Consider the following 20,935-nt stretch of genomic DNA (forward strand, 5'->3'; position numbering starts at 1 on the left):
CGGAATGGCAGGGACAACAATGCATCTCTCTATACTTTCTCTTAATATAAATGGGCTGAATTTGCCAATTAAAAGAAAACGAACTGAGGACTGGATCAGAAAACAAGACCCATCCATCTGTTGCCTTCAAGAGACCCACCTCTCAACCAAACACACAAAGTCAGAGTGAAGGGGTGGAAAAGGATCTACCAATCAAATGCCCCCAGTAAGAAAGCAGGTGTAGCTATCGTGATATCTGACAAAATAAACTTTTTATTAAAATCAGTACAGAAAGACAAGGACGGACACTACATATTAATAAAGGGAACAATCCAAGAGGAGGATATAACCATCATCAACTTATATGCCCCAAATATTGGTGCACCCAGATATGTCAAACAAATGCTCTCAAACTTACAGAATAAAATAGATCCCAATACGATAATACTAGGAGACTTTAACACACCACTCTCACCAAAGGACAGATCTACCAACCAGAGGATTGGCAAAGAAGCTACCGAATTAAGTGAGGCCATACTTCAAGTGGAATTAACTGACATCTACCGAGTATTTCACCCTAAAACAACACAGTACACATTCTTCTCAGCAGCTCATGGAACTTTCTCCAAAATAGACCATATCATAGTTCATGCAAGGAACTTAAGCAAATACAAAGGGATCGACATAATCCCCTGTATCCTATCTGACCACAATGGAATCAAGCTAGCTCTCAATAATAAAGCATACCGCAGAAATTTCTCTAATACATGGAAATTGAACAGCACACTCCTTAACAATGCCTGGGTAACAGAAGAGATCAGAGAAGAAATAAAACATTTCCTACAACTCAATGAAAATGAAAACACCTCACAAAGAAACTTGTGGGACACAGCAAAAGCAGTCCTGAGGGGCAAATTTATTGCCCTCAGTGCCCACATCAAGAGAATGGAGACAGACCAAGTAAATAATCTCATGTTGCAATTAAAACAGCTAGAAAAACAAGAAAAAATGGGACTTAAAGCTACTAGACGAAGCCAGATAACCAAATTAAGAGCAGAGATTAACCAATTAGAAAATCAGAAAATCATAACCAAAATAAACCAAACAAAAAGCTGGTTCTTTGAAAAAATAAACAAAATTGATGGCCCGTTGGCAAGATTAATTTAAAAAAGAAGAGAGGCAACCCATATTAATAGGATTAGGGATGCCACGGGAAACATCACAACACGTACCCAAGATATCCAAACAATTCTAACAGACTACTTTCAAAAGCTATACTCTCTAAAGGAAGAAAATCGGGCAGAAATGGATGCATTTTTAGAGAAATACAAGTTGCCCAAACTGAGCAAAGAAGAAGTTAACCAATTAAATAAGCCAATATCCTATAATGAGATACAGGAAGCTATCAAAAGTCTTCCAACAAAAAAAAAGCCCAGGACCAGATGGATTCACAGCAGAATTCTATAAGACCTTTAAACAAGAACTAATACCCATACTCCTCAAGCTCTTCAGAGAAACAGAGAAGGAGGGAGCTATCCCAAACTCATTCTACGAAGCCAATATCACACTCATCCCCAAACCAGGCAAAGCCCCAACCAAAAAGGAGAATTACAGGCCAATTTCCTTGATGAACACAGATGCAAAGATCCTTAACAAGATTCTAGCTAACAGAATCCAGAAACACATAAAAAAATAATACACTATGACCAGGTAGGCTTCATCCCAGAGACACAGGGATGGTTTAACATACGTAAGTCAATAAATGTAATTCAACATATCAACAGAGCCAAGGTCAAGAATCACATGATTATCGCCACAGATGCAGAAAAGGCCTTTGATAAAATTCAACATTCATTCATGCTAAAAGCTCTGGAGAAAATAGGAATCGAAGGAACATTTCTAAAAACAATAAAAGCCATTTATGACAGACCAATAGCCAATATTATACTTAATGGGGAAAAGCTACAACCAATTCTCCTAAAATCAGGAACAAGGCAAGGATGCCCACTGTCTCCACTCCTCTTCAATATAGTCCTAGAACCCTTAGCCAGGGCAATAAGGCAAGAAAAAGACATTAAAGGGATCCACATGGGGAAAGAAGAAGTTAAACTATCCCTTTTTGCAGACGACATGATACTATACCTCCACGATCCCAAAAACTCCATCCCCAAACTCTTAGAAATCATAAATCACTTCGGCAAAATAGCAGGATACAAAATAAACCCACAAAAATCAGTTGCCTTCCTATACACTGATAATGTACAGGAAGAGAGGGAAATAAAGGGAGCAACCCCATTCACAATAACCTCCCCAAAAATAAAATATTTAGGAATTAACCTAACCAAAGATGTAAAAGAACTATTTAATGAGAACTATAAAAAGTTTAAGAAAGAAATTGCAGAAGACACTAGGAAATGGAAAGACCTCCCATGCTCCTGGATAGGCCGACTTAATATAGTAAAGATGGTAATACTTCCAAAACTAATATACAAATTCAATGCAATTCCTATTAAAATCCCAATGACGTACATCACTGAAATACAGAAAACAGTCCAAAAATTCATATGGAACAACAAAAGACCTAGAATAGCCAAAACAATTCTAGGGGAGAAAGACAATATGGGAGGGCTATCCATGCCGAACTTCAAACTCTACTACAGAGCTATAATAACAGAGACAGCATGGTACTGGCACAAAAACAGACCCGAAGACCAATGGAACAGAATAGAAGATCCAGAAATAAATCCATAGGCCTACAGCCAGCTGATATTCAACAAAGGAGCCAAAGACATACAATGGAAGAAACACAGCCTCTTCAACCGCTGGTGCTGGGAAAACTGGGCAGCCACATGCAGAAAACTAAAAGTGGACCCCAGCCTATCACCATGCACCAACATCAACTCAAAATGGATTAAAGACCTTAACATTAAACCTGAATTTCTGAAACTTACTGCAGGACAGAGTAGGAGATACACTTGAACTAATAGGCACAGGAAGGAACTTCCTGAACAGAGTCCCAGGGTCACAACAAGTTGGAGAGAGACTCGACAAATGGGACTACCTTAAAATAAAAAGCTTCTGCACAGCTAAATCTATCGCAACTAAGCTAGAAAGACAACCAACTAATTGGGAAAAAATATTTACCAGCAATATATCAGACAAGGGGTTAACATCCTGTATATACAGGTAACTCAAGAAACTAATCCCTCCCAAACCTAACAAACTAATTACTAAATGGGCAAGGGAACTAAAGAGGGACTTCTCAAATGAAGAAATAAAAATGGCAAAGAAACACATGAGGAAATGTTCATCATCCCTGGTGGTGAAGGAAATGCAAATAAAGATACCACCTTACCCCAGTCAGAATGTCCCACATCCACAAATCAGCCAACGACAAATGCTGGAGGGGATGTGGAGAAAGAGGAACCCCATTACACTGCTGGTGGGAATGTACACTTATACACCACTTTGGAAAGCAGTCTGGAGGGTCCTTAGAAAGCTAAAGATTGACCTCCCTTACGACCTAGTCATACCACTTCTAGGCATCTACCCTGAACAACAGGAACCAATATACAAGGACACGTGCACCTCCATGTTTATTGCAGCACTGTTCGCAATAGCTAGGATATGGAAACAACCTAGATGCCCCACCACAGATGAATGGATCCAAAAATTGTGGTATCTATACACAATGGAATATTATGCAGCCATTAGAAATGACAAAATAATGGCATTTGCAGGGAAATGGATGGAGCTAGAAGGAATCATGTTGAGTGAGGTAAGCCAAGAACGAAGAGACAAACAGTACATGGTCTCCCTGATAAGTGGATGCTAAATCCAAAATGTTAGGTGATATGACAAAACTAACAGGACTTAAGAAACAAAGAACTCCCACTCATCTGGTTGAACCACTACTAAATATCCCCATGCTGCTGATCACATATATGGTATATAACATGTGAACACCGTTATATATTACAGACTGTGATAGACAATTTGCTCCAGGAAAGTTAGAATGAACTTGTGACTTTAAATGAGCATCATTATTCCACAATACTCTGAATTTCCGGAAATTATGTAATCACTTAATCACAATCAAAAAAAAAAAAAAAGAACCTCGGGGAAGGGAGGGAGGGAGGGAGGGGATGGGATGGTAGGGGGAAAACAATGGAGGGGGTAACAATGTTCAAGAGGAAGTGTACTCATTACCTCACTCATGTAACTGTAACCCTCTGTATAGTATCTTTACAATAAAAAAATGAAATAAAAAAAAGAATGTAGTGAAGGCGAACATTTATACACAATCCATGCAAGCAGTATAGAAATGTATGTCATTTCCTTAAGAAACTATAAACCGATTTTGATATAAACCTTGTGAGTTTGAGGTTCATTCCATACATACATGTACAAATAAAACAAACCCTCTGGAAAGCCAGCTTATGCTACCAATAATTTTAAAGTATGTGGTACAATCACATATAAGATAAAGAGTATAGATGTATAAAAGGCCAGTGTAAATTTCATTAGAAGGCTTTTTCCTCATATTATTTTAAAGCACATGTGCTGCTTTGTTTGTCCTGTGATGTGTATGTGCATGCAATACTTAAGCCTTTTGCAGAGTGTGTTTACTGGCTTATGCAACTTCATTCCCCAGTGCCACTGAGGTCTGTGCATGGAATTTAAGTTTAATATATTTTGACAAGTAGAAAACATAGAGTTGGTTTTGATGTTGATTTATGCTTGAGACAGAGAAGAATGTTGTCTATTAACACATGTTCTAAGACCAGTGCATAATGAAAAGTAATGTATTTATATATGGTAGCATGTTCAGTAAATATTACCTGTGGGAAGGTGCAAGTTCAGAATGGAAATGGGAAACAGTTTGGGCATTGACCTTGACTTATTGAGACTACTTAAATGAGGATATTTTTATGAAATATTGATCTGTGAATTTGTAAAATATATTAGAAACAATTTCTATGCAGAGCCTTCAATAAGATTCTGCTGTTTTCAGCAGAACCATTGCTTTCCAGGGAATAGTAAATAGGTGTATTTGTGGAGGTCTGTGCTGCATCAACCAGCATTGTTCTATAACAGTTATTGATACTGAGTTTGTGAACTGACACACAGGGTGTTATGCCTTAATAACTTTGAATGATATCCCATTGGGATAAATTTTTTTTCTGGCCATTTCACCATGCTTATACATTCAGTTGCTTCATACATTCTAATACATTCCAGTTGCTTCATCCCAAATGGCTTTCATGCAAATACTTGCTTGACACAGATGTTGGACCAAATACATGAAAGTTAACTTCATCCCTAAGGTCTTGGAGGAAATGATGGCACCTGGGAAGAAGAAGGAGAATCTGCAAACATGTTTTCCAACTTATGTTTTCCTCCTTGATGCAAGGCCTCAGATGCAGGACCCTAGGGAAGGCTTTTATACATTCTTCCTGGGGATATACAAAAAGTTTTCAAGTCAGGTGATACAGTATTTATCTCTATCAGTTACAATACACATATATACATATATGAATGTACATGAATATATATATATACCAGAAACTGTGGACCTCACTTCCAGCCAGGATTTCAGCTTGGCAGATGCTCCAGAAATGTGCCCTTTGACTTTCACAATCCTTCTTCTCCTGCTTTCCCTTCCCGTCAGATCCTTGGTTAGTCCTAGCTGCCATTCTTCAATGAAGCACCGAGCACACATGGATGGAGATGTGATGATTGCTGGGTTTTTCCCTCTCTACACTTTGGGAACAGATCTTAGTAACACCGATGCTTTTGAGCATGAAGAGAACAAGCCGTAAGTAACTCATCAATTTATTTCCATTTACTGTTTTGTTCTCAGGATAGGGAATGTATGGGGGAACTCTGGAATCACAGATGAGCGTACTCTTTCTTCCTTACCCTGAAAGCCCATTCATACTGCAACAGAAACAGCTCAGTTTCACTGTTTTATCTTTTATTTTCGATCTTCTGAGAAGTTTATAAATGCTAATAGAAAATGTCTCTGATTTTCTTTCATGTAGCTTCTTTTGCAGTGCTGTAAGCACTTGACTTTACTCCAGTATCTTCTCCATCCCATATCTCACTGCAGACGATGAGGAGACATTATTACAAACAACTTGTGTCAGTATCATGAGTTCTGTGCTAAAAGGCTGAAGTCACAGTTTCATCCCCACAGGCCAGTGGCATCAGGACTGGTCTTTGGTAACACATATTTTGAGGACACTGAAAAAAAACTCATTGTAGACTGCTGAATCATAAGTTAATTCTGATTACTCAGGAGGCTGATATCAGAGGATCGAAGTTTGAAGACAGCCTGCCATGAAAATCTCTGAGACATTGATCTCAATTAATCAGCCAAAGCTGGAAGTGGTGCGGGGATTCAAGAGGCAGAGTGCTAGACTTGGGCAAAAAAGCTCAAGGAGAGTATCCAGGTTCTTATTTCAAGCCCTTGGAAACACACACACACACACACACACACACACACACACACACACACACACACACACACACTATCTTTCTCTTCTCTCTCTTTTACTTTAGAAAAATAGCTACAGTTTCAAATTAATCACTGTGTCATTATTTCATGTCACATGTGCTCCACAATCCAGGTGTTATCAAACATTACCAAAGATCCCATAAGGGAGTCTTTTATCTGCCCAAGATGAGATTTGCTTTATTTGTGTACATGCATGTCCTTGGCTATTGGTCTCTAGCAGAGGGTCTCAATAAGTGGCTACTCAAAAAAAAAAAAAAAAAAAGAAAAAAGAAAAAAAGAAATGTGACTATACAAAACTCCAAGGAACTATAACAGCCAGCTTGATACCTATTTCAAGAGAAATTGTCATTGCCTCTACCATGTGCTGTCTCCTTTTCAAGTGCTTGTATAACAGGTATAGCCTGAGATAGCTGCCCACTGATGGGAGCAGAGATGGCAGGGATAGGAATTACTCTGTTCCCTGCATTAGAAAATATATGTCCTTATCTTATATGTCACTAGTATGGGCTCATCCAGAATCCTGCATAGTTTGTGTTGATATGTGTAATAGTGGTCATTTCTGCTGTGGTTATTCATGATTTTTACTTCAGTCTTATTAGCTTTACTTCAGTCTTATTACCTTTGTGTTTCTGTAAAAGTCTTTTGATTCATGCTTACTGCTATTTGTTTGTATTCTCTATTTCTTTTTTATGCTTGATTTTATTCTTTCTGCTGATTTTTAGATTGCATATCTAGTTCCTTGAGATGCAGGGTAATTTCTGTTTATAGTATCTGCTCTCTTGATTTAAGCAAGGTTATTAGATTCCTTCCATTCTTCCATTTTCTATATCTGTAGATTTATTACATGCAGTTGTCATTTTCATTGATTCTTAGGTTCACTTCATTTCTTGAAATTTGCCTTAAAATTCAATTTATCATTCATTAATTTTTGATTAATTGAATACTTTTAATTTAATGAATATTTAAGTAATATTAATGGTTGGAAAATAATTCATTTGATTTGCATGTTCGGTGCCTATTTTCCTTGTTAATTTCTAGCATTGCAAGAGTGTGATCTGCATGTGTGCTCAAAATACTTTCAAAAAAATTAAAATGTGGCAGGTGTTTTGCCCATCATCTCTCTTGGAAAATATTCTGTACATTGATGATAGATGTTTTATTCAATATAAGTTGGTTGAAATTTCCTCTTGGCTACTTCTTATGTGGGGCTTGTCTAATCAAGGGTGAAATTTAATTCTGAATCTTCACTGTTGATTTTGTCTGGAGGTCTCTCAGTGAAATCTTAGCTATAATTGCATTGAGGATGATCTCAAAGTCTGCTTATAGAGATCAGTGCTTGAGTATTGTTAAAACCAACACTTAGACTTACTTTCTCATCTCGTGGCTTTGATCCCTTTTATTATGACATTACAATGTATCACTTTTTTATTCTTTCACTAAAGTCTATTTAATGTGATATGTTACAGATACTACTACTTTTTGGATTTAATTTGCATGGACAGGCTTACTTGACTTTCTTTTTTTCAGTTTTTTAGCTGCTACTATGAAGGTGAAGTACAGATATATTACAGTTACATAAGTCAGGTAATGAGAAAATTCCCTTTTGAATGGTGCCAACTCTTCCCTTATGTTCTTCATTTTTTCCCTCCTGATCACTTCCCCAACAAGTTTTATATTTCAGTTTTGACCTATTGTCTAGAGAGTATCACTGCTGCGTTTGTTAACCCTTTATCCCACCATTTCTGTGTACCCCTTAACTTTCATCAGAGCAGATAAAATTATATACATAATAAATAGTGACAAAGGAGAAAACAAAAATCAAAATAACAAAAATCTTGTTTCCATTTCTTGGGAGTTTATTTCAATAAACATCATTTTAAGATTATATGCATTTAGCTATTGAGCCTATGAGGTCTTCTTCTGAGAATATCCTTCTTTAGTCTCACTGTATGAATGCTTAAAGCCCTGTCATGACCAAGTGTAAGTTTTTGTCATTTACCATCCAGTGTATTTACTTGTAAATATATTGTAGATAGATATTATAAACACATTTATATTACAACAATGAAGGAAAACATGCAAACTATGTTTCTTTGGGTCTGGCTTACTTTGCTTAATATTATATTTCCAAGTGTTTCCATTGCCTTATGAAGGTAGTAGTGTCATACAGATGGAGTCATGCCAGTTTGTATATATTCCACACTTTCTTGATCCATTCATACACTGAAGGGGATCAGGGTTGATTTCATATCTTGGCTATGGTAAACAATGCTGCAATCAACATGATTAGGCAGATATTTTAGTGTGGCCTCATTTGTGTTTATTGGATGACTGTTCAGGAATGGAATTTCTGGGTTATAGGGAAGCTCTATATTTACTCTTTTGAGGAATGCTCATTTTCCTTTGGAGAGTGGTTAAAAAACTTTACATTCCCACAAGCAGTGTAGTAATGTTCCCTTTGGACCACATCCCGGCCAGTATCTGTAATTCTTAGTTTTCTTCATAATTGCCATTCTAACTGGGGTAAGATGGAATCAGATTTGATTTGCATTTATTTTTTGCCAGAGGTATCAAATATCTCTTCGTGTATGATTTGGACATTCTTATGTCTTCTTTATACAAATCTCTCTTTTTATCCCATTTACTAATAGGGTTTTTTAAAAAAAATTATTAGGTGGGAGTTATTTCTTTTTTAATCTCTGAGTAAGTTTTAGGTTGAGGTCTTTGGCTTATGCATACTTAGTAAAGACCTTCTCGCATGTTATGGGCTATTTATCTTACTAAGTGTCATGCAGAAACTTCACCTTCTGGCAATCCCATTTATCTACACTATCTTTGGTTCGTTGTGATTCTGGATCTTGAATTAGGAAGTTTCAAACTGTGCCAAGGATCCTTAGTGTTTCCTCATCTCTTACTATAATATCTTCAGGGTATGTGGTCTTACATTGAGGTCATTGATCAATGTGGAACTGATACTTTTGACGGGTGATATACAGTTATCTCCATATGTATACTGAATTTTGCCAGCACTGGTTGACTTTCTTCCATCCTGTGTTTTTGGTTCCCTTATAAATTATTAGATGGCTATAGGTATGTGGGTTCACACTTTGGCCATTTCTTCCATTGGTCATCTACTGCCACTACCATTTTTCATTAGTATAGCTTTGTCACAGAGTTTGAAGTTGGGTATTGATAGTTCTCGAACCCTGTACTTGATGCTAAAGAATATTTTTACTCTCGTCTTTGATTATTCTATAAGAATTTTCATATTGCTTCTTCTATATCATTGAAGAGTGTTGTTGAGATTTTAATGCATATGGCATAGAATTTGTAGATACCTTGGAGCAGTACTGCCATTACTGCCCAATCAGGAGGATGGACGGTTATTCTATTCCCTTATATATGTGTTGAACTATTTAGATTTTTAAGTTTTCTTCATAGATTTTGTTCACATCTTTGGTTAAGTCCTAGGCATTTTCATTTTTTTGAAACTATTACTAAATAATTGCTATCCTGACTTGTCTCGATCCTGTCATTGTTGGAACACCAAAAACTATTGTTTTTTTGTGGGTTAAGTGAGATCCTGCTACTTTTCCAAATCTCTAGATCACATCAAATAATTTGGGGAAGGAATCAATGGTTGTATTTCAACGCAGGATTTTGCCATCTACATACTTCCTTCTTTCCTTATTGAGATTCACTTTATTTTCTTACTCTTGTTTTATTGTTCTTGCTAGGAATTCCTCTACTCTATTTAAAAGGAATGGAGAGTGTGGACATCTTTGTCCTGTTCCTGATTTTAGAGAAAACAGTTTCAACTTTCAGCCATTAAGTATAATGTGGGCTATAATTTTGTGATATATGGCCTTTATTATACTGAGGAACATTCTATAGATTCCTAGCATGTCCAGAGCATTGATCATAAACCGGTGTTGAATCTTATCACATGATATTTCTGAATCAATTTAGATGATTATGTAGTTGTTGTCTTGCTTCTGTTGATGTGTTGAATTATTTTAAAGAACTTGTTCATATTGAACAAGATTTGAATCCCTGGAATGAATCCCATTTGATCCTGCCATATGATTTTTTTTTTTGGCTAGCTGTTCAGTTAGCTTGAACGGAATTTTAGTGAGAAGTTTTGCATTGATGTTCATCTAGGAAATAGGTCTACATATCTCTTTCTTTGATAAGTGCATGTCTGGCTTTTGGTGAATGCTTTGCTGTCTTCAAGGAATGAATTGGGTAGTGATCATTCCTTTTTGATTTCATCGAGGAGTTTAAAGAATATTGGAGAGAGCTATCTTTGAAGGTCTTATAGAATTCAATTGGACCTCCCTAGATTCCTGGTCTTTTCTTGGATATGAGGCCTCTTTTTCCCATTTCAATTTCTTTCTTTCTTTTTTTTTTTTGTCTGTTGTGGGGCTTGAACTCTGGGCCTGGACGCTGTCCCTGAGATCTTCAGCTCAAGGTGAGTGCTCTATGACTTGAGCTACAGAGCCATTTCTGGTTTTCTCATTGTTAATTGGAGATAAGAGTCTCACGGACTTTCCTGCCTCTGCTGGCTTTGAACTGTGATCCACAGATCTCAGCCTCCTAGGCAACTAAAATTACAGTAATAAGCCATTGGAACCCTGCTGCTATTTCAATTTCCTTACATATTATGCATCAATTTAGTTTGTTCCCATCTGTCTTTTTAGATATGGTACATCTTTATTCTGTAGGATTTTACCATTTCCTTCACATTATCTAATATGTTATGATAAAGTTTTAAAAATCATTCTTTTATAATTTTCTGAATATTAAATGTATGTTTTGATTTTCCAATTTTTGCCTCTAATTTTATTGATTTCATTGATTTCTATTCTTTTTTATTTTTACATTGTCTTTTTTTAAAGGCACTGATGACTCATACTTGTAATCTTTTTATTTATTTATGTTTTGGGTCCAGTTGTGGGGCCTGAACGCTGTTCCTCAGTTCTTCAACTCAAGGCTAGTGCTCTACCACTTGAGCCACAGCGCCACTTCCAGCTTTTTTCTTTTTGCTTATATGGTGCTGAGGAATTGAACCTAGGGCCTCAGGCATGCAAGGCAAACGCTCTACCACTGAGCCAACTTCCCAGCCCCCATTGTCTTTTTTTTTAATTATGAAAATGTCATACAGAGGGGTTACTATTACCTGGGCAAGGTAATGACTACATTTCTTTTCTTTTTTTTGCACCTTTGTGTTCCTCTCCTAAAAATATTCTCCTTTGGTCTGACTCTGTGTGAATGCCTGGAAAGCTGGATAATTGATCATGTCACTGTGTATTTTTTTATTGTGAAAATAACTTACAAAGGGATTAAAATTACATGGGCAAGGTAATGAGTACATTTCTTATCAAGCATTGTTGCCTCCTCCTTTGTTTCCCCTTCTCATCCCTTCCCATCTTCACCCCCCCCCCACCCTGCCAAAGTTGTATAGTTCGTTTTTCAACATAACGACTTGTATATCTCATTGTTGCAATGGGTCCACCTGTATCCCTATTTAAATGATTTGTTTTTTCCCTTCCCCTCCACAAATTATGCCAACATCAAATACAATGAAAGCAGGGGTTTATACCGTGTGGGAGGGACATACAAAGCAACAAAGAAATCATCTTATAAATATGTTAGAAACAACTGCAAGAAAGAAAAAAACATTTGAATACTTATCTTGGGGTTCATTTCACCCAATATTAACTTATATGACCTTTTTTGGTTGTCTCAGAAATATAGTAGTTATTTCAAATAAGGGAAACCATGGGACCTAGGTTTCTTTAGGTCTGCTTACTTCACTAAATGTAATTTCTCCAAGTCTTTCCATTTCCTAACAAATGGGGCAATGTCATTCTTTCTGATGGAGGCATAGAATTCCATTGTGTATATATACCACATATTATTGATCCATTCATCTACTGAGGGGCATCTGGGTTGGTTCCATATCTTAGCTATGGTAAATAATGCTGCAATAACATTTATGTGCTGGTAGATTTAGTATGCTCTTGTTTGTGATCATTTGGGTAAATGTCCAAAAGTGGGATTGCTGAGTCATAGGGGAGCTCTATGTGTAGCCTTTAAGGAACCTCCATACTACTTTCCAAAGTGGTTGAACAAGTTAACACTGCCATTAACAATGCACTAAGGCTCCCTTCTGTCCACATCCCCTCCAGCATCTGTTATTAGCGTTCTTGATTATAGCCATGCTAACTGGGGTGAGGTGGTATCTCAATGTTGTTTTGATTTACATTTCTTTTATGGCTAGGGAGGTTGAGCATTTCTTCATGTGTCTATTGGCAATCCTTTCCTCTTCAGAGAAGTTAGTCTTTAAGTCTCTAGCCCATTTATTTATTGGGCAGTTGTTTCTTTGAGGATTCATTGCTGGGGGATTTAATTTTTTGAGTTCCAGGTATATTTTAGTTATGAGACCCTTGTCTGTTGGTATGGCTAGTGAAGGTCTTCTCCCAATCTATGGGCTTTTTATTGATCTTGCTAGCTATGTCGCTTGCCATGTAGAAGCTCTGCAATTTCATGCAATCCCATTTATCCAGATCATTCATTGATTTATTGTGTTTCTGAGTGTCTATTAAGAAAATTTCTGCCTGTGCCACGGAGACGTAGGGTTTCTCCTATTCTATTCTGTAATGTTTTCAGAGTGTCTACTTTGACTCCAAGGTCTTTGACCATTTGGAGTTGATTCTGGTGCAGGGTGATATAGAAGTATCTAGCTTTAGTTTTCTACAAGTGATTAATCAATTTTGCCAGCACCATTTACTGAAGAGGCTGTCTTCCTTCCATTGAATTTTTTTAGCTCTGTTATCAAAGATGAGGTGGCTATATGTCTGTAGGTTCATTTCTGGGTTTCAATTCTATTCCATTGGTCCTGAGGTCTGTTCTTGTGCCAGTACCAAGATTTTTTGATTGCTATGGCTTTATAGTAGAGTTTAAATTTTGGTATTGATTTTGCTGTAGCACTGTGCTTTCTGTGAAGGATTGTTTTTGCTATTCGGGGTCTTTATTGTTCCATATGAATTTTTGGATACCTTCTTCTATTTCCTTGAAGAAAGAGGTCGGGATATTGATAGATATTGCATTGAATTTCTAGATAGCCTTGGGAAGTATTGCTATTTTCACGATGTTGATCCTTCCAATCCAGTAGCAGGGGAGGTTTTTCCACTTTCTAAATTCTGTTTTGATTTCCTTTTTCAGGTTTTTAAAGTTTTCTTCATAGAGGCCTTCACTTCTTTGGTTAATTCCTAGGCATTTTATTTTTTGTGGGGCTATTACAAAGGGAGTTGCTTTCCTAATTTCAGCCTCGCTTTTCTCATTGTTGGCATACAGAAAAGCCATTGATTTTTGAGGGTTAATTTTATACCCTGCTACTTTGCCATAGTTTTGAACCAGCTTGAGTAATTTGGGAGTGTAGTCCGTGGGATTCTTTAAATACAGAATCATGTCATCTGCAAAGAGGGGAGAGTTTTACTTAATGTTTCCCTATTTGGATCCCTTTTATGTTTGCATCTTGTCTTATTGCTGTACTAGGCATTCTATTACTAAATTGAAGAGAAGTGGAGAGAGTGGACATCCTTGTCTGCTTCCTGGTTTAAGAGGAAATGGCTTTAGTTTTTCACCAATAAGTACAATACTGGCTGTAGGTTTGTCATATACAGCCTTTATTGTATTGAGGAATGTTCCATGGATTCCTAATTTTTCCAGAACCTTCATCATAAAGGGGTGTTATATCTTGTCAAGTGCTATTTCCACATTTATTGAGGTAACCATGTGGTTCTTATCCCTGCTGTTGTTGATGTGATGAATTATAATAATTGATTTGCGTCTACTGAACCAGCTTTGCATGCCTGAAACGAATCCTGTTTGATCGTGGTGTATGATTTTTTGGATGAATTGTTGAAGTTGATTGGCCAAAATTTTGTTGAGAAGTTTTGCATCAATGTTCATCAAAGAAATGGGTCTATATTTCTCCTTCTTTGATGAGTCCTTGCCTGGTTTTGGGATGCAGGTTATGATGGCTTCATAGAATGAGTTCGGTAGTGAACTTTCTCTTTCAATTTCATTGAAGAGTTGGAGGAGCATTGGTTTGAGCTCTGCTTTTTGCAAGCCTTGTAGAATTCCACTCTAAATGCATCTGGTCCTGCCTTTTCTTAGATGGATGGTCTCTTATTGCTGTTTCTATTTTAATTCTTGATATGGGCTTGTTAAGATGTTTTAACTCATCTTGGTTTTGTTTCGGCATGTTGATATTTGCTAGGAAAAGGTCCATTTCTGCCAAGTTCTCAAACTTATTAGCATAAAGGTTTGAGAAGTATTCCTTTATAATGTTCTGAATCTTGGTTGTTTCTGTGGTGATGTTTCCATTATCATCTCTGAGTTGATTTATTTTGGTGTGTTCTCTTCTTTTTTTGATCAGATTTGCTAAGGGTCTGTCGATTATGTTAATTTTTTTTTAAAAAACCAACTCTGTCTTTTTAAGTCTTTCTACTTTTTTTTGGATTCTAATTCGTTTATTTCTGATGTAATTTTTAATTATTTCTTTCTGTCTACTCTATTGGGGTTTATCTGGCTGCTATTTTTAAAGGAGGTTCAGATTTCTCATTAAATTGTTGGTTTCACATCACTCCAATATATTGATGTAGGAACTCAGAGGTATAAACTTGCCTCTGAGTACTTCTTTGCTGTGTGCCAAAGGAGCTCATACTTTGTGTGCTCATTTTTCTTGAATATCATGAACATTTGAATTTCCTTTCTAATCTCTTCCATGATGCACTGGGGATTCAACAGTATGTTGTTCAGCCTCCATCTGTTACCGGACTTCTTTGGTGGCTTTTGGTATTGAGTTCTAATTTTATTCCCTTGTGGTCTGAGAGAATGCAAGATATAACTTCAATGTTTTTGAATTTGGACAAGTTTGCTTTGTGACCAAAATGTGGTCTATTTTGGATAATGTTCTGTGTGCTGCTGAGAAAAACGTGTATTCTGATGCTGCTGGGTGAAATATTTGGTAGATATCTGTTAAATCTAGTTGATGTATGCAGCTGTTTAGATCTGTGGTTTCTCTGTTGAGTTTTTGCCGAGTTGATCTGTTTAATGGGGATAGTGGTGTGTTAAACAATTAATGTCTTTGGATCTATGTGAGATTTGAGGGAAAGTAGTGTTTCTTGGATAAATTTTGGTGCTCTATTGTTTGGTGAATCAATATTTAGAATTGTAATATCCTTCTTAAGTAGAGACCCCTTAATTAGTATGAACACAGTAGTGGAAGAGAGAAGGCCCCTTATTAGAGAGCCAGATTAATATAGTAAGAAAAGATGAGACACAGTCAACAAGTGGTTGGATACCATTTCAGGAGATCCCAAACACTTCTCAACTATCAATGTTAATGAACTTAACTCCAAATACATAACATAGATTGATTAATTGGGTCAAAAGTAATAGCCATTCATCTGCTGTCTAGAAGAGACCCATTTTGTCAACAAAAATGAACATTCTCTAATTGAATGCCTGGAATAAAATCTTTCAAGCAAATGGCCCACATAAACAGAGTGGAAGTATTGATCCTACTATCAGATGAAATATATTTCAAATTAAAATTAATGAGAATAAACAAAGAAGGACTTTCCATACTAATAAATGGAATTCTCCTTCAGGATGATGTAATAGTTTTAAATATCTATGCACCAAATAATTGTGCACCTGATTTCATTAAACAAAAACTTCTCATTCTAAATCTTCTTCATCTAAGAAATAGATCCAAGCACAATGAAAGCTGGAAAATACATGACTGTCACGTGACAATCAGAAGTAAACAAAATAGAGAAGAACATACTACAAAAAACATTAACAAAATAGATTTCTACTTTGAAACAAGTAACAAAATTGAGAGACTCTTAGCAAATCTGATCATAAAAAGAATAGAAATCGAGAGTCCGAGGAGTATGGTGGCAGAGAAGCTGGAGGCTAAAAATGTTCTTGCAGAGAAAGCAGTTTCAGTGTTTCATTGAGCAGTCCTAGCCTAGAAAATCACACCAAGTGTGCCATCACAGTACAGAGAGTTTGGCCAGAGGGAAAATCCAGGCAAAGAGACAGATCTGAAAGCTTGCCAGTAGACGCAGCTGCGGTGGCTTTGACTGCAGCTGCAGCAGCCTTAGCCTCCATACCTACAACAGAGAGAGTCCAGGACAAAGGCACCAGATGCAGTGGGCATGGAGATTCTACTCAACACCAGCAAGAACTGAAAAGGAGCAGATTTCTTCATCCTGCAGACCAGAGATGGCCCAGGAACTAAGACTGGCATGAGTAGAACCCTGACATCCTCACTCCTTCTCAGGGAGCAGAGAAGGGAAGGCCACCCCTCCCCCCCACTACTGGAGATCTCCATCTTGATACTGACAAAGGCCCTCTAGAGCAACTAGCTCCAACTCAGGCCTTGGAAGAAAACTAGAGTCATTTAGCAGGTTACATGAACCTGAGCCAACCTGCAAGGCTCAGCTCCACTCAGAGGAAAGTCACCCAGCCAAGGCAGAGAAGGCTTTGCCCCCGGAGGATGGGCTTTCTTCACTGGGTTAACAGAGCCAGAGACTGACCCTCCCTACAGCAGCCTAGACAATCAATTGAAATTCAGTAAACATGAACCCTGAGAATGCCTCCAGGCTCCACTCTGTGAGTGTCTCAGAAGCTAACCCCTCAGTGAAAAGCTACTGTGTGGTGAAAGGCCTCAACCATACCTAGAACCTAATCTGTTGACAGCATCTGCTAACTAGAGTAAAGAACCATCTCCTTCTTTTGTGATACTCAAAGCAGATCTCTCTCCTATTGAACTAGCCTGGGAGGAGGATCACAAAATCCTGAGTAAGGCAGAACATTTTTCTGCCTGCTCAAACATACTGACTAAAGAAACCAATCAAGCCACAGGAAAATCAAACAACACAAGCAGACCAGAGACTCCACCAAGAGACAGGTTACAGACACAGGGGAGATACAGGATCTTTCCATTCTACCCCCCTAAAAAAATTAAAGAACATTTTTTGTACCACTTTTTAATTTTAATTTTTATAAACTGTTATCTATTAATCTTTTTTCTCTCATTTTTTCCTCTAATAATTTTTATTTTAGGTGTGTGTGTGTGTGTGTGTGTGTGTGTGTGTGTGTGTGTGTGTGTGCTTTTTTTTAATGTCTTTTGATCTTTTTGGTCCTTTATGTTGATTTTTTTGATTCTTTTCATTTTTTTCTCTTTCTATCTTTTTGTGTGACTTAATTGTTGTTCTGCTCATCCCCATGTATATACCCAACATCGATTACTAGACCATATCCCCCATTGTGTGCATTCTTAATCCAGAAATTTATTACTCAATTCACAACCTCTTAGGCTTGACTTCTTTAATAGTAGTATTATATCTTTATACCTATGTAATTTTCAACTAACTTTAAGAATTTTTATTTTTTAGTTTTTCATGTCTCCTTTCTATCCCCCCCTTACTCTCATCCTATCATTCTCTCAATATCACTTCTTTAAACTTATATAATTTTTGTATTTCACTATTTAAATTTAAATTATTTTTTTCCCATTTTTTCTTTTCTTTTTTTTCAATGTCCCTCTTATCTTTCTGTCCAATCCATTTCCCTCTCTGAGATTAGAACTTTGGTTAAATTCACTCTCCTTTTACCTATCCACATCCCTCTAATCCTATTTCCCCCCACATTTCTCCCTAAAACTAATAATTTCTGAAAGCCAAATTCTTCTTTGCTGTTCTTAGCCCATTAACCCATAGTTGTTTGATGTTGAATAGATTGTATCTATTGAACTAGATTGTATCTGCAGCCATTTTGACTGTGCAAATTTAGGACTTTGGTTGATGCTTGCCTTAAAATAGTGTTCTAGCACAAAATTTGTGTTACTTTCATACCAAATGGGCAGAACAATCTGAAAATCACAAGAAAAATGGTAAGTCCTGATATCTCAACTCCCACTCATGATAATCTGGTGACAGAACGGTTAGTGAATAATCGAGAGAAGAGTTCCCGAAAAGGTCTACAAACATGACTGGTAAACATGGTGAATGAAAGGACTGAAAACGTGCAAAGGACTCAGTATGAGCATGATAGGGAAAGAGAACAGGCAAACCAAAGATTAATATAGGAATCTCATGAACGTGAGGAAGCTATTCAAAGATTGATACAGGACTTGCGTGAGCAGGTTGAGAACAGTCCAAGAGAAATAATGGAATTGTGTGAGCAGGCTGAGAACAGTCAAAGAGAAAGATAGGAATGATGTAAGCAGTCTGTGAACAGTCAAAGAGAACCAAAGGAATTGCGTGAATGACAGGAAGCTCATCAAAGAGTAATACAGAAATTGAGAGCAGGATGAGACTAGACAAAGATCAATAGAGGCATTCATGGAATCCATAAACAGATGACTGAAAAAAATTCAGGGAGACCACAAAGGAAATGCTGAATGGAGCCCGAGAGAAGAAATGGTAGTCCAAGGAAACCATAACAAATCAACTAAGTGATTTGAGAATAAACACTGAACACCAAATTAAGGAAGTAAAGAAGCTCATACAAAATCTAAAACAAAGCTCCAACAAAGAATTGGAAGCCATCAAAGCTGACCAATTAGGAGGAAAAGAAATAAAATCAAAGTAGAAAGTCTTGACAGTAGGTTACTCCATGCAGAAGATCAAATCTCGGGGATTGAAGACAGCCTAGATATTATACAGAAACAACATGCAACTATCCAAGACAAATCCAAGAAATATGACAGATCTATTGAACATTTGGAAGACACTATCAGAAAGCCTAATCTGAGGATAATGGGTGTAGAGGATCACCTAGAAACAGAAGTTAATGGTCTAGGAAATTTGTTTAACAGGATCCTAGCAGAGAACTTCCCAAACATGCAAAAAGATAGGCCTATTCAGATACAAGAAGCTTCAAGAACTCCAAATAGACCAGACCAGAACAGGACATCCCACTGTCACATTATAATCCACACAGGATCAATTCAGACCAAGGAAATGATCCTTAAAGCTGTCAGGGAGAAAAGATCAATCACCTATAAAGGGAAAGCAATTAGAATAATCTCAGACTTTTGAGCAGAGACAATTAAAGCAAGAAGAACCTGGAATGATGTACGCCATGCCTAAAGACAAACAACTATCAACCAAGAATTCTGTAACCAGCTAAAATCTCCTGCATAAGCGAGGTCAAATAAAAACCTTCCATAGCAAAGAAAAACTGAAACAATATATCTTCACCACACCAGCTCTACAAAATATACCTAAAGATGTTCTACACATAGAAAACCAACAAGACCACAAGAAAAGGCTAAGAAACTGCACCCAAACTGAGAATCCCAGAACCATAGGAAGAACCCAGTTGCCGCATCCCTAATAAGTTGAATAAAATGGCAGGAACTCCCAAATACCTCTCAGTCCTAACTCTCAACATTAACGGACTTAACTCTCCAATTAAGCGACATAGACTGTCTTGTTGGATTAAAAAGCAAAATCTTTCTATCTGCTGCCTTCAGGAGTCACACCTTACCCATTAAAACAAACACATTTTGAAAGTGAAAGGCTGGAACAAAATCTACCAAGCAAACGGCCCCCATAACCAAGCAGGAGTTCCAATACTAATATAAGATAAAATAGATATTTTCTTCTCTATTTTGTTTACTTCTGATTTAAATTTAATTGTTTCCATCTAGTTGTTTGGTGTTTGGATTGTTCCTGTTGTTCAAGAAGCTTAATGTTCCTCATTAAACTACTGATTTGAGATTTCTCCAATTTATTTTTGTAGGACCTCAGAACAATAAATTTGCCTCTGAGTACAGGCTTTGTTGTGTCCCAGAAGAGTTGGTTTTTATGTATTCATTTATGTTAAGTTCCATAAATATTTGAATTTCCCTTCCATTCCCTTCAATATCCCTTTGGCAATTCTGCAATATGTTGTTCAGTCATCATGTTTTAGAGAATTTTATGTAATAGCTTTTTCATCTCAGATGTAATTGTATTCTCTTCTGATCTGTGAGGATATAGGGAATAATATCAATTCTTGAATTTGCCTTGAGACTTAATTATGATCTACTTTGGAGCATGTTCTTTGAGTTGCTGAAAAGAATGTTTATTTTGATGGTCTGGGGTCAATTATCCAGTAGATATCTGGTAAGTCTAGTTGGTCAATTGTTTAAGTCTGATGGTTCTTTGCAGAATTTATGACTAATTGATTTATCCAGTGGTGACAGTCATGTATTGATTTTACCAGCTTTCATTGTGCTTGGATCTATTTTTTAAGTGAAGAAGTTTTAGAATGAGAAGTATTTGTTTAATGAAATCAGGTGCACAATTATTTGGTGCATAGATATTTAAAATTATTACATCATCCTGAAGGAGAGTTCCATTT

The 20,935-nt window shown here is 36.9% G+C and overlaps 1 protein-coding gene across 1 annotated transcript in view; it reads left to right on the forward strand.

Annotated features, from left to right (window-relative positions):
- LOC138803668 (vomeronasal type-2 receptor 116-like) overlaps positions 1 to 20,935 on the forward strand; it is a 47,808-nt gene that overhangs the window by 14,200 nt on the left and 12,673 nt on the right. Inside the window, 1 exon segment of the mRNA XM_069987730.1 lies at positions 5,651 to 5,797. Within this exon segment, the coding sequence (XP_069843831.1) occupies positions 5,682 to 5,797 (116 nt within the window). The 5' untranslated portion in view covers positions 5,651 to 5,681.

Source organism: Dipodomys merriami, unplaced genomic scaffold (assembly GCF_024711535.1).
Source record: "Dipodomys merriami isolate MVZ:Mamm:240054 unplaced genomic scaffold, mDipMer1.0.p SCAF_345, whole genome shotgun sequence".
In the NCBI taxonomy this organism is placed as follows: Eukaryota; Metazoa; Chordata; class Mammalia; order Rodentia; family Heteromyidae; genus Dipodomys; species Dipodomys merriami.